Here is a 14,717-nt window from a genome sequence, read left to right on the forward strand (position 1 = left end):
CAAATAGCTCCTTCAGTTCCCGGGTAGATCATTTATCGTCGTTTCATTTCATTAAATAATGCCTATACAATAACACCTTTGGTTGTACCCCGCCAAGTCTTGAATTTTCCTCCTCAGTAAATGATCTTTTAGTCTATGTCAACTTGAATTGATTTTTTAAAAAGCGATAAACTAACGACCAGATAAATTTGATTTTCCAACCAACGATAAAAGTAATCAAACAACATATTTCGCGTACCCCAGTGACCGTAAGTTTGTACTTCATGTCACCCAGCATATCATTAACCCAAAATAACATTGAGACATGCGCGATTGTTTGGATCGGACTGGTGACTTAAGAAGTTTTCATTATGTCGGTATACATTTCGTCACATAAGGTAATAAAAGACATCTGATAAATGTCCTATTTTGAAATTTCACATTTACACATGTGGTAGTGTTGTAAATGATATTTGTTTTCAAAGCAAATGCATCAGATATGTACAAAGGGCTTTTTATGAGTTAAGTAAAAGCTTCAGTTGCGGTATACCTATGCTAATAAAGAATCTTAAAAAACGCATCGCTTTCACAAATATCGTTATTGGTATGTTACTTCACAAGTACTCGAAGATATTTTTGTATCATACTTGGGATATATGTCAAATATGGTAATTTAATATTATGTACCCGTGTCACCCAGCATAATATCATTAACCCAAAATAACATTGAGACATGCGCGATTGTTTAGATGGGATTGGTGACTTAAGAAGTTTTCATTATGTCGGTGTACATTTCGTCAGATTGTTCGGTATCATACTTAGGATATATGCCAAATATGGTAGATTAATGTGTACTATTATATACTCTACTAAAATTTATAAGGTACCAGCCCGCCGCAAATCAGAAAGAGAGCAAATCTACGCTAGTTCGAACCCGAGACAATGCATCTGTTCTCCTTGACGACTTAATAAAAGCCATTTCGTCTAAAATCGTTCTTCCCGCACATCAGGTCCGTGTGGAAAAGTTGGCAATTACATGTGGAGAACAGGTTAATACTTAGAACACTTAGGTTAGGGTAACTAAGCAACGTTATAATGAAAGGCTGTGGCTAAAAACAGAGCTTGTGCGCCTGTGTTATATTACAGACTCCGGTATATACCGGATTAACTAAATTTGAACGAAAAATATCTTAAATGTATATATTTTGTAACAATGGTGATACTAACCCAAACCTTAAGTCAGTATATTATGCATATTATACACTAAATGCGCGTGGACATGCAAAAAAATCGCCTAATTTTGTCGTGCGCTCCAATGGAAAATAATTTCGGGCATGCGCAGAACGGCTGCACCAGCTCTGTAATAAGAAACATCGTAATGAAATACCGTAGAAAAACGACTCTAAACCCAAAACAATGAAAATTTTTTCGTAGACTTTTGTGTGATCTGTTTTCTGTTGCAGAAGCCAAATCTAGAAAATTCCCCATTTTCCATTGGTCTTCACTATTAAATTTTTATGCCTTAATACCCAAGTGGTAGCGAACGCTTCGAGTGCGGAAGCTTCTGGGATCGCTGCCTGGCTGCGCTGTGAAAATGACACGTGAAAATGGTATAAGTAACTCCCTCGCTTGACATTCAGCATCAAGGTTGGTCAGCCCAGTGCCGGTATAATGTGGCTGGGTGGAGTATCATGGCACGTGTCTAAGGTATGATATTCCAGTGAGGCAGCGCTATAAACTAGGCATTTTGTTTACTGCTACAAGCAGGCACCGTCCTTTATATGACTGAAACTGAAAAATTATTTTAAAAGCCGCTAAACCCGAACATGCAGAAACACTACACAAATAGATGCATTAAAGACATTCTGACCTGAGAAAGTTCCTTGGAAGGTGAGTCGATGGAAAGGGCAACATCTTGATAATCACCTAGCAGATTTTTGGTTATCTTGGCCAAGGCTTCACGGTCATGGCCGCAATTTGCTTGAAAATTTGCAAATGCTTAAAAAACATTTACGTGCATAGCATATACAAGCATGACTTCAGTGTTGCTATGTTTTCTGGTCCTTTGGGGTCATGGGGTCCATTTAATATCTATGTAATAGAATTCCTCCTAAGCCAGTGATAGGCGACGTGAGAGGTGTTGCACTTTCCATTACATCCAGGAACAGACTCGGCTAAACCAAGTCTGCTATTTTTTGCTTGGTTGCATTCTGTGCTTCCAATGGATCTTTTTACAGATTTTAATAACACACTTGTCGGAAGTACCTAGTAAAATATTCCTCACTAGAGACGTATACTGCAATAGTCATTTTGTTTAGAATTTCGTCAACGATTGTGAATGAATGTATAAGGCGATAACGATTTGTTTAAAAAACGTTGCGTTTTTGCGTTGCTATAATTATGACCATATGCAAATATTGTGACACAGTCCAGTCAAACCTTTTCATACCTGTGATACTATTTTCATATGAAATATGATGGAAAGAAGTCACTGGGATATCAGGAGGGCGGCCACAAAATTGAAACTAATTTCATCATACACGGCATTGTTGAAAGAAGTCGTCTAGACTACTTCATCAATGAGAAAATGGCAAAAATATATTTTATTTTGGTTCTAGGTGAACAGAACAGAAAATATCAAAATTATAACGTTTATATGATCAAGACAAGTGGTCTCCACTCTAGTGTTTTATTCCAAACGTTTATTTCAAAGAACTAGCAGTTTGCTATCAGCATATGCCTTGACATTACCACAATCTGTGTCATTTTGACATTACACACAATTCTGTACCATTTTGACATTACCCACAATTTTGTGCCATTTTTCAGGTTTAACCTCCGTTCCTTTGGACTTTTTTATAAACGTTTACAATAAGGCTGTAAAAACAAAGATAAACTGACAATTGTGTCTCAATATGCATTTACAAATTGTTCTTCACCACGGATCCGTATACAAAGTTTTTGAATATACTAGATATAACTATATCTTAACAAGTGGTGGTTTCCGTTCATGTCATTTTTCCAGTAATGAAATTAGATTCATTTCAAGCGTTTTGAACTGATTAAAAGGTTCAAACCAATACAGCCTAAACGGATCGTTGGTTTAAAAAATACGGACTTATAAAACGAGTATGATTGATCCAAGACTAGTCAAAGGCAGATTTTTTTCTCCACGATACTGAAAAATTTGTGCCAAGAAGTAAGTTCAGATCAGAGGTCAAAGCTGCTAAACATTAATAAATATTTGATTACGAACCAGTGTAGAACAACATTCAGAACCCATTTTAGAAGTAAGGTAAAATAATCTGAATGTAAATAAAAGTAAACTTTTGATATTTTGTATGCATCTAAATCAATTGTTGTTTTTAATAAAATAAATATATAATATGTATGGTATTGTTATTTATAACAATAGCGCTCGATCTGGGATGTCGCACTCGGCTTGATTTTAATTTTGCCAGGTCAAGGTTACATGTGACATACAAGAGGCAACTGTAGAGTGCGCAGGCGAAGAATGTGATCCAGCCTTGCAAAATCCACGAGAGCTGAAAACTTCCCAAATGAGTCTGCTGTTGAGAGGAAACGCTTTATTTACTGAGTCATGAGTATGAGTGAAAGTAGTTCAGGCGCAGGAAAAAATACGGTTTAAAATTCATCTAGGAAAATATTGATGTTGTAATTTTGTCAGTTCGTAGGTTTTTTGAAATGCAAGCAATAGTTTTACATTGATAGATACATTATTATTATGCTTTATATTATTATTATCATCATCATTATTATCATTATATATTGTTATTATTATTATTATTATTATCAACATCATCATCATCATCATAATCATCATCAATATATACATATATGGTTATTATAGCAGTAGACTGATCCGAGTATACTAAAGTCTTCATAGTGTTCAATGCTAACTCAGTTTTGATAATTTCTATGTGTTAATCGTGCAACGGTAACTTGAAGTAAACAATGAGCTGTGTTATTTATACAAGTTTTTTTTATCTTTATCTGATTAAGTATTTAGCAATGAGCATTTGACACTTATTGTTTCGTATTTCGCAATCGACAATTATCATTTATCGTTTGACAATTACAATTTGGCATTAAGCATACAGTACAACCTCTATAGAGCGGCCCTCTCTTAAGCAAAACTATCTCTATAACAAGATCATCAAGATTTCCCTAAGCTGAAATATACTATCAAATTTACCTCTCCAGAACAACAGTCATTTTTGTATCTCCCAAAGGGTGTTGCTCTACTGAGGTTGCCCTGTATAACAAATAGAATTTTGCACTAACTATTTGTCATTTAGCATCTGGTAATTAGCATGAACGAAAATTATGTGAGCACAGGAAAGCAGGTGCGCCATGCTAATTGCCAAATGCCAAATGACAAATAGTTTGTGCGAAATGCTGTTTGCCAAATGCTTTATATCAAATATTGACTGTGAAATGGTAATTGTCAAACGATGAATGATAATTGTTAATTGCAAAATATAAGATAAAGAGCTGAAAATATCAGTGCATGAATGCATCCTTTTTAAAGGTAGTCACTGGCCTTCGTTACACAATGTTGTCTCTATTAAAACAAAAACGTCTTTTTAAACAATTTAGAGAAAAATGTTTCGGTCCCATGACCGGATGAACATGTTATTGGTTCAGTTAATCTGATAGAACTTCATAGATTTTAACGAGATTTAAAGTTACAGCCATTACTTTAAGAGATACAGGGCATTTACTCATAAAATTAAAGAATTTGACGATTAGCATTTATCAATAAGCATAAGCTATTTGACATTTAACATTTGGCATTTAGCATTAAATAACTGGTATTTAGTTGGATATATTTGTCATTTAGCATTTGGCATTTAGCATGGCGCAGCGGCTTTCAGTAGTACTAAACAGATAAATTTTGTTTTTGAGAAATATATGCACGTTTGTGCATATTTCAAAACGTTTTAGCTGGTACAACCTCTATACCGTATTCAGCACTCAAGACTTTTGCCAAGTCAAATCAGATAAAGTACGCAAAAATACATTATTTACTGCACACATGTATTTTGCATAGGAAAATCCTAGTACAATATTATTTTTGAATCATGAAAGTTTCGAAAAAAATGTCTAAATTAAAATAAAAAGCAGAAACTATTTTATCCTGACCAGAACATCCTGCAAAATAAATTAATTGTTTCATATAATCATTTGATTGCTCAAACAACTGGAAATTACAATTTCACCATTTTTTGATAAATGCCAATTAAATATCGATAAATAAAAATGTTCCTGTTACAAGTCATAGGTTTCTTTAGACTGATGTATCATCAAATATTTAAAATGATGAACAAGAAAAAAACCTGTATAATGTATAGAAGATTAAACTCTTAAGAGCTTGACAATGTAAATACTATTATCAACTACATTTTACAAATTACGAGTACTGTATATACTATATCTAATAAACATTTAGTCAACAATCTATATATTTGCGATTTAACATTATTTTATACATGCAATAGGTATAGCACAAAATTTTATCACAAAAAATAACGTACTTATATATAAAAGTTCATTTGGTCTATGTTTTTGACTTGAAACTGTCGGTTGTCAGTGTACATGTTAACCTTTAACCTTTTATCGTAAAGACCAGTACCGCAGCGCTATCACAACGGGTAACAATTTTGGCGATGTCATGTCGTCAAAATACGAGTTAAGTGATCTTTCTGGTTCTGATAGAAATATAGTTAGTGAAGACAAAATGTCTGCCAAGGAAGGAGGATGCTACGTTAGAACAGCCACAGGTATTTGTTATATATATATATAATATATATTTACATATTTGCATTTCTTTAAAATATTAAACATCAAACTATAATTACATTATAGAACTCTTCACAGCAACAGTTTTAACTCTATTATTTGAGCTCATTCAAATTATTGCTCTTACATATACCCATTAAAACCGTATTAAATGTAGAAGACATGGCTTTTTCTTCATTTTGCTATAAATGTTGATATTTTTGTTCTTTTTTTCTACTTAATCCACACTTCATTTTTATCAAATTTTCACTTAACCCATTTACTAAGCTGAATGCATGTTTACGTCTATATGACTAAAGAAGATTTCACCAGTAAAATGATTGAAGTGTACAGGATGATTTGCATGCATATAGACTAAATTTGTTTTCTTCAGAATAAATTTGCAGAAAAAATTGGGTGAGTTATCACTTTATCAGGGCAGGTATGAACTCTGAGCTTGTGTTCAGGCGGTCATGCGTTCAAATCATGCATCGATCACTTGCATATTTCAAGGATTCTGGCATCGCGGAAATAGACCAGAATCCGAATAAGCACGCGAGAAAAGAAACCCCGTATTGGGAGATAAAAGGGTCATAAGGTTTCAAGAGGAGACAAAGTAGTTTTTAAGGCGGATTAATAATAGACTGCCCGCAATTTTCAGTTATAGCGGCCGAGCTAGTGTTAGGGCGGCTGTAGCTTCGAATCCCGCACATATAGTAGCGGTTATTTTATAGCAGGCACCATTTTGTTGAAAAATAAATGATTTATTTCATTCATGGTTTTATTCTCCAGGGTTTCTTATTGCCCTTGTCGCAATCTTAATATCAGTGGGAGTGGGTCTGATTGTTCATTTTGCCGAGAACCGTCCTATCGAATGCAGTTTTCCAGACACATATACTGGCGGTGCAGGGAAGTCACAACAACAAGGACGTCAAGGTAAATTCCTGTAATAAAAACTCAACATAAGGAATTCCAACATCGTAGATTTTCATTACTAACATTATTAAAAAGAGACTTTACAGTATATTGTTCTTATCAATAAAGTATTTAATAATCTGTATTACAAGAAAATTGCACAATCCAGTTTTATTTCTTATGTAATACTTGAACCGTTCACAAAACTGGGAATTTATCTGTACATGGACTTGGATCCTTTTTTCTCATCAGTTGAAAAGTTTGCTATCAGTACCTTTTCTATAGATATATGCAATATAACAATATATAAGATAGTATGAATAGAATAAAGTTTATATTGGACGCAGTTAAGCTCGATATAACATTAAGCAGCTTATGTTAAAGCAAAGTGATTATGATTTTGAAACTTGTTATTCGTGAGTTTTCAATTGATGTCAAGGTTATAACACTGATAACAGATAATATTTGGTGCAATGATTAACTTAAGACATATTACAGAAAAAACGGACGAGGTCTATCCCATAAAAGGTTGTTAAGGGCTGTTAGCCGTTCAACTCTTCCCCGTTGTTAGGTTTCTAGGATGCACCGGTTTGAATTGACACACATTGAGAGCTTTCTTCTTTATTTCAAACTGATAATATTTATCAAGATATAATAAAAGGACATTGTTTATATTATTCCGGTGATACGACTATTTGCAGACCGTTATCATAACATACATCATAAATAGAGTGTGGTAGCTTTAACACGAGATTTTGTTATCAAATAAAAGGGAGTCGCCACTTTTAACTAAAGTACGAAAATATGTTAATAAACCGGACCTGAATTTGTGTATAAAAATGACGGGTAGATCTTTATCGTAGATCGATTCCCTTTTACATATTGTGTAAATTCTATCCAGCAACTTCAAATCAAATATAGATGCAGATAGATGAAGAAATATGAATAAAGACGATTAAAATATGATTCAAAAAGGTTTCGCATATCTCAATTCATATTGGCTGGGAATAGCATTGGATAAAATGTCGGTCAAATGTTGCACACTCGGACCTGCTTGGGTCACGGTCTCTGCTACTCATAAGCCGACAAGATGCATGATCTGGAATCTTCATGAAAACAGACTTGAGATTGAATTACAGTCCAACTAAACTGATTTTTACTTATAACATATCAGTTTACGAAAGTTTTTTTCATGTGTACGCCAATCGAACTTTTTATGATCTGATGTGGTATTGAAACTTTTATCATATTTAGAAGCTATCTTTGAATTCGATGCACTTAAATGTATCAACATTAAGATAAAACTTAGCCTTGAGATAGTTTTTTTTTCTGATAAGCGGCCGACATACCCTAAGACATAAACAAGTTATTACGTCAAAACAAAAACGATTTATGTTATTGTTTACACCGAACCTACACGTAAGTTTCCATTTACTGTTGCTACAGCAGTACTTAATTGACCATCCATGAAAACATGTTTTTAAAAATGTACATAATACCTATTTTATATATACTGCTGAAAGGATTTATGCGGATGAAGCTTGAATTCAGTTGATTTCCATGATATATCTTTCATCTCATTTGATAATTTGATATAAATTTAGATCTGAGTCCTATGTACATGCAAGTTTTATACAATTATATAAATTATGTACTTCATAACTGAACTAAACTTATGCAATAACCTTAAGAATAAATTAACGGCGCTATGAAAAAAACCAACAGAGTGCGTTTGCGACCAGCATGGATCCAGACCAACCTGCGCATTTGCACAGTCTAGGCAGGATCCATGCTGTTCGCTAACCATTTCTCTAATTGCAATAGGCTTTGAAAGCGAACAGCATGGATCCTGACTAGACTGCGCGGATGCGCAGACTGGTCTGGATCCATGCTGGTCGCAAACGCACTATGTTGGTTTTCTTATTGTGCGGCTCAAATGTTTTATGTACATGTACGGGTGTTTTAATATTCATACTTCTACAACAAGTTGTTCAGTGTCCACAATCGACAACAAAAGCCGCAAACTTTCATACGCCAAGTGTGTCACCATCAGCTACAACAGCCATGCCGCGGTTAAAAGACGTTCGACTCCCAACGTCTTTAGTGCCAGTGCATTATGATCTCAGACTTCAGCCGGAAATGTATTCTACGGATCCATCTAAATTCATATTTGAGGGAAAAGTTGCCATTGACCTAAACTGTACACAAGCGACAAGGAATGTTACATTACATATCAATATGTTGAACGTAAGTACGCATTTAAGCATTATGTTGATTACCTTTACCCTGCTAATTACGTAAATGGATTAGTCCATCATTTGATTTGGGCAGAACCACTTGTTCATCAAAGGGGTATTCAATGAAAATTTACTGGCAGAATAGCGAACAGTGCAAGATCAGCCTGCACGGACGTTAGTGTCCAGTTTGCATATGCAAATTTTATCAGATGTACATGTTTTTAATGTTTCAACAATTTGTTCAGTCACGAGATATGTGTTAGACACACATACAATTATTATGGTAGTGAATGAACTTTTGTGTGTTTTTTTTATATAAACATTTGTTAAAATACATAACATGGAGAACATTGTTTTTTAAGTATCATATTCTGAACGAAAATGCATCGAAGGGGAGGTAATGAAACAAATTAGGCGAGCCCTTACTATATGATTTCCCAGTTCAGTGTGAAGACTCCTCTATGAAAAATGTAAAAAGCAAGTGTGAATACGATTAAATAATATCTGTAATGTCAGCCGCCTATTAAAATGCTGAAACATGTCTATGACGGCCGATAGAACCTCATTACGTTGCATATTGTAAATCATTGATGTAGAATTGTATACTACATCGGTAAATCTGATTGCACAGAGCTTATGTATGCTGAAAATTGTACACTACATTGATAAAGTTGATTGCACAGAGCTTATGTATGCTGAAAATTGTACACTACATTGATAAAGTTGATTGCACAGAGCTTATGTATGCTGAAAATTGTACACTACATTGATAAAGTTGATTGCACAGAGCTTATGTATGCTGAAAATTGTACACTACATTGATAAAGTTGATTGCACAGAGCTTATGTATGCTGAAAATTGTACACTACATTGATAAAGTTGATTGCACAGAGCTTATGTATGCTGAAAATTGTACACTGCATCGATAAATCTGATTGCACAGAGCTTATGTATGCTGAAAATTGTACACTACATCGATAAATCTGATTGCACAGAGCTTATGTATGCTGAAAATTGTACACTACATCGATAAAGTTGATTGCACAGAGCTTATGTATGCTGAAAATTGTACACTACATCGATAAAGTTGATTGCACAGAGCTTATGTATGCTGAAAATTGTACACTACATCGATAAAGTTGATTGCACAGAGCTTATGTATGCTGAAATTGTACACTACATCGATAAAGTTGATTGCACAGAGCTTATGTATGCTGAAAATTGTACACTACATCGATAAAGTTGATTGCACAGAGCTTATGTATGCTGAAAATTGTACACTACATCGATAAAGTTGATTGCACAGAGCTTATGTATGCTGAAAATTGTACACTACATTGATAAAGTTGAATGCACAAAGCTTAATTATGCTGAAACTTGTATACGTCATTGATAAAGCTTATAGCTCATAGCTTAATTATGCAGAGAACTGCATATTACATTGATACAGTTAATAGCACAGAGCTTAGTTATGCTACATTGATAAATCCGGTAGCTGAAAACTGTATACTTCACCGATGAATCTGATAGCAAAGAAATTATACTGAAAATTGCTTACTTAATTAAGTAAGATGATAGAACTATTGACAAGTTAGTAAGGCTGAACTTTAATATTTGATACATTGTTATCAAACTGAAAAATTGTCTGTAAAAGATGAAAAGACGGAACTTAATTATACTGATATTTTTTTCCCTTTTAGATAACAAAAGACTCAATAGTGTTTAAATTGAAATCAGGATCAGGGAGCACACCACACTATGTTAAACATACGGAAGATAAAGAGCGTCAGTTTCTGATTATCCAGCTGGATAAAGATACAACACCAGGGTCACAGTACCAACTGTCTATGGATTTTGTTGGACCACTGAGAGACGACTTGCAAGGGTTTTACTTAAGTAGTTACAAAGAAGGCAATCAAACTGTGTAAGCAAATATCAGAACCTTTAACACTATATGTACGGTAAATTATTATGTCTCCTACATGTAGTGGGGGAGACATGTTGATTTAGTGCTGTCCGTCTGTCTTGTCATTCACACAGTTTGTCCACTCAACTCCTCCAACACCACTGGACAGATTCCACCGAATCTCACAGGAATAATCAGTGCCAAGCCTCATTATGCATATTGTCGGCATTTTCTTTTATTTCAGTGACTTCAGTCAGAGATATGGCCCTTGATTAATCGAATTTTAGAGCCCGCCCGCTTAGCTCAGTAGGTAAGAGCGTTGGTCTACGGATCGCGGGGTCGCGAGTTCGATCCTCGGGTGGGGCGCATGTTCTCCGTGACTATTTGATAAACGACATTGTGTCTGAAATCACTAGTCCTTCACCTCTGATTTATGTGGTGAAGTTGGCAGTTACTTATGGAGAACAGGTTTGTACTGGTACAGAATCCAGAAACACTGGTTAGGTTACATGACTGAAATCCTGTTGAAAAACGGCGTTAAACCCAAAACAAACAAACAAACAAACAAAATCATCAAATTTTATGATATTTTGGTCACAATTATAATTTGGCGGATATCTACCAAACCTTTCAAGAGTGATCAGTGCCAAACCTCACTGTGCATTCCTTTTCAGATGTTTACAGCAGAGTTATGGCGTTATGGCCCTTGAATATTTGACTTTGTCAGGGCAACTGCTCTGATACCATAAAGTGGAATTACATCAATCTTTACAAAAGTGATCACTGTAAAGCATAGTTCTGCATATCATGGACATGTTTCGGTTCGGAGTTTTTCAAAAGGCCTTTGATTTGTCAAATTGTATGATGTTTCAACCACTTCTGTTATCAAATAGGGTGGATCTCCACCAAACCTTACAGGATAGATAAGTGCCAAGTCTTATCATGTATTTTATCGGCATGTTCCCGTTCACAGATTTTCAGGGGAGTTATTGCCCTTTATTTGTCAAAGGGATTTATGTTATTTTGGTAACTCCTCCTATTCCATTGGGCAGATTTCCACCATACTTTATAGGAGTTATCAGTGCCAATATCATGAGCATCTAGTTCAGTGATTTTCTGCAGAGTTACGGTCCTAGATTTGTCACATTTTACAGTGTTTACACTACTTGCTGTATACAGTTAGGCTTAATTTAACTAAACGTCACTAATTATTGATGACAAGAGTAGTTCTGCATATCATCGTCATGTTTTGATTAAATAATTTCCCTTTGATTTGTCAAATTCTTTGACTTGTGATACTTCTTTGATATTACTGATGAGAATTCCACCTTACTTCGCAGACGTTACCAAACCTAGTAATATATTACTATGGGGAATCACATGATCAAAATAATCCCTAAACCAAAATACATTTATGAATACTATGGGATAATATTGAAGAAACTTTTGCTGTAAATCTAAAATATAGCCTGTCATATGGCAACATAGATGTATCCTAAAACCATATAGATTTCAATCACAATCACGTTCTGATTATCTGGAACACTTCAAGAAACTGGGACTTCTTATTTTCCTTTAAGTTAGTGTTTATAATTACAGGATATCTATCCTTATTGTCAATTACATAATTATCTAACAATTTTCATTAGTCATATGTTAGTCTATGTTTAAATTTCATATCTTACCATGGTAGGGAATTTATTCATGTTCTTCAAAATATAACTTTGGTTTGGAGACTATTTTGATAATGTGATTCTCTACAATGATAGATGTATATCTTGTTGTGATTATGGAACAGTGATTTCCCCTTGAGATATTACCTTTACTTTGTGCGATTTTACAATATCTGCGTGGTAAGTGGTGGGAAACTTACGTTTTTCGTGAAAAACAATCTCTAGTTTATGATAGCGTAACATATATGGAGATGGTTTCAAGAATAAACTTAGAGGTTCCTTCTCAAGCCTTTACACTGTTACTTTGTCGAAGTATATGTTAACAAATGAAACTATGTTTAAAACAAAATGGTTTATCCTAAAAGGTTTAGGAATAGATTAAATCATGTACTTCAATTCGCCTGTATCCCATTTGCACCTAAAATCTCGTCAAAGTTTTGAAAGATTTCTTTCAACAATGTTTTATTGTAAAAAGCGATGTTGCATTTTCCATTACTGCTCATGAACAGACTAAATCAAACCGAGTTTGTAATTTTCACCGTTTGCATTGTTCTCGGTGCTTCCGAGGGATCTACTTTCCAGGTTATATTTTATTTTTGTCGTGTGTAAAATAGTTTCAAGGTATACATTTATACAGGGACCTGATGATGAGTTCGAGCAAAGGGTGGTATTTGAATTATCAGAGTTCGAGCGAGCGGAGTTCGACTCTAACTGAGGCAACCAACTGTTACTTTTAAACACATAACTTGAGCATATTTCCACTTTTTCATTGTGATCTAGGTATTTAGCTACAACCCAGTTTGAGCCTACAGATGCACGGAAAGCTTTCCCATGTTTCGATGAGCCAGCTATAAAGTCGACCTTCAAAGTGACCTTGGTGAGAAAGAAACACCTGATGTCTTTGTCCAATATGCCACGCGAAAACGTTATACCAATGTAAGTGCCCTGTGTTTTTTAAAATGAAAAACGATTGTACATTGTATTAGAAGCAAAATATAACCACTTACAAGAAACTCACATTTTGCATTGTCTTGTGACTTTAGTTACCTCGTGTGGTATTTGTACAGCTCTGCTTAGAATGATATCAGTTGCAAGATGAAAAGCATAAATAAATTGATATTTCTAACATTTGAATTGATTAGTTTTCATCAGTAATAGCCAGTGAACGTGAATTGATAAAGCAACATGGCCAAGGTATCAACCGTAAATAAGATTTGAACTGTCAACGCAGCGCAGGTCTTTTACTTCGTTTAAAGTCGCTTCGAGAGTCTAGAAGTCTACTTAAAATCCACCTGTAGGTAGAGAAACAACCATTAAAGTGTAGCTGAAAAACACACGAATTTCACTCCTTATTTGATTTGTTGTAGCTAGTAATTTTACGCGTTTGAGCACATGGTTATGTCTATCTTTCTGGTATTATCCCTTGAGAATACCCCCTCTTTTATATCAAATTACATGTAATCTGTGTGCAGCACCTTTAACTACTAGTAATCAAAGAAAAAGTATGTTCTGTCAGATTGACTTTAGGAAGTATACTCGGGGCACGGGCGTTTTGATAATAAATTAATGGCAATTAAATTTGCCGATTCCGAAGTAGTGAGAAACATTCATGAAAAAAATTGTGCCCTATGAAAGTAATTATGACAAGAAAGTTCTACGGCAAATTTCAGCGCGGTTGTTATTCTAAATGTATTTTAATCTCACTGGTGAAACTGATTTTGAATTCACAAGAGACAGCCGCTATTTCACACTTTCTGCAATTTGATCGAATATGCATGCCAAATCAAGAACTTTAAATCGGAATACGTAAACATACTTAAGATAAATAAAATTTATATAATTATTTGAATATTTAAGGAGAAATTTCTGCTGATGTACAACAATGGCAATTGTCTTCGTTGTTTCCTAACTTTAGTAATGATTATTCTGACTCCTAGATACACTCTTTTTCAACGTGATAAATACACCTCGCCAAGCGAAGAGAAGAGTGCAGAATGCAAATTGGCATGTTTGCTCAGGGAGGAGCATTGTTTATTAAAATGATTGTTTGACAAAAGGGAAAATATATGCAATATCATTAGTTTATTGCACATATTATGTGTGTGAAGAAATTGATAGAAATATGCTCAGTACATCTAGAAACGCAACGTTTTACCCTCGATTTTTTAATACTTTCCGTGTACATGTTTATTTGAACTTTGTGTA

At 34.5% G+C, this 14,717-nt stretch overlaps 1 protein-coding gene across 3 annotated transcripts in view; it reads left to right on the forward strand.

Moving 5' to 3' along the window:
- The first annotated feature begins 5,618 nt into the window (after positions 1 to 5,618).
- LOC123530511 (aminopeptidase N-like) overlaps positions 5,619 to 14,717 on the forward strand; it is a 49,949-nt gene continuing 40,850 nt past the window's right edge. For 2 of the 3 annotated variants that reach the window (XM_053521201.1, XM_053521202.1), the window contains exons 1-5: positions 5,620 to 5,783; positions 6,574 to 6,717; positions 8,684 to 8,943; positions 10,634 to 10,857; positions 13,293 to 13,448. In XM_053521201.1, coding sequence (XP_053377176.1) covers positions 5,675 to 5,783; positions 6,574 to 6,717; positions 8,684 to 8,943; positions 10,634 to 10,857; positions 13,293 to 13,448 — 893 coding nt within the window. In that variant the 5' untranslated portion in view covers positions 5,620 to 5,674. Of the gene's footprint in view, positions 5,784 to 6,573; positions 6,718 to 8,683; positions 8,944 to 10,633; positions 10,858 to 13,292; positions 13,449 to 14,717 lie in introns of all 3 variants that reach the window. The other variant, XM_053521203.1, reaches the window with a different exon arrangement.

The sequence above is a fragment of the Mercenaria mercenaria genome, chromosome 13 (assembly GCF_021730395.1).
Source record: "Mercenaria mercenaria strain notata chromosome 13, MADL_Memer_1, whole genome shotgun sequence".
NCBI lineage: Eukaryota > Metazoa > Mollusca > Bivalvia > Venerida > Veneridae > Mercenaria > Mercenaria mercenaria.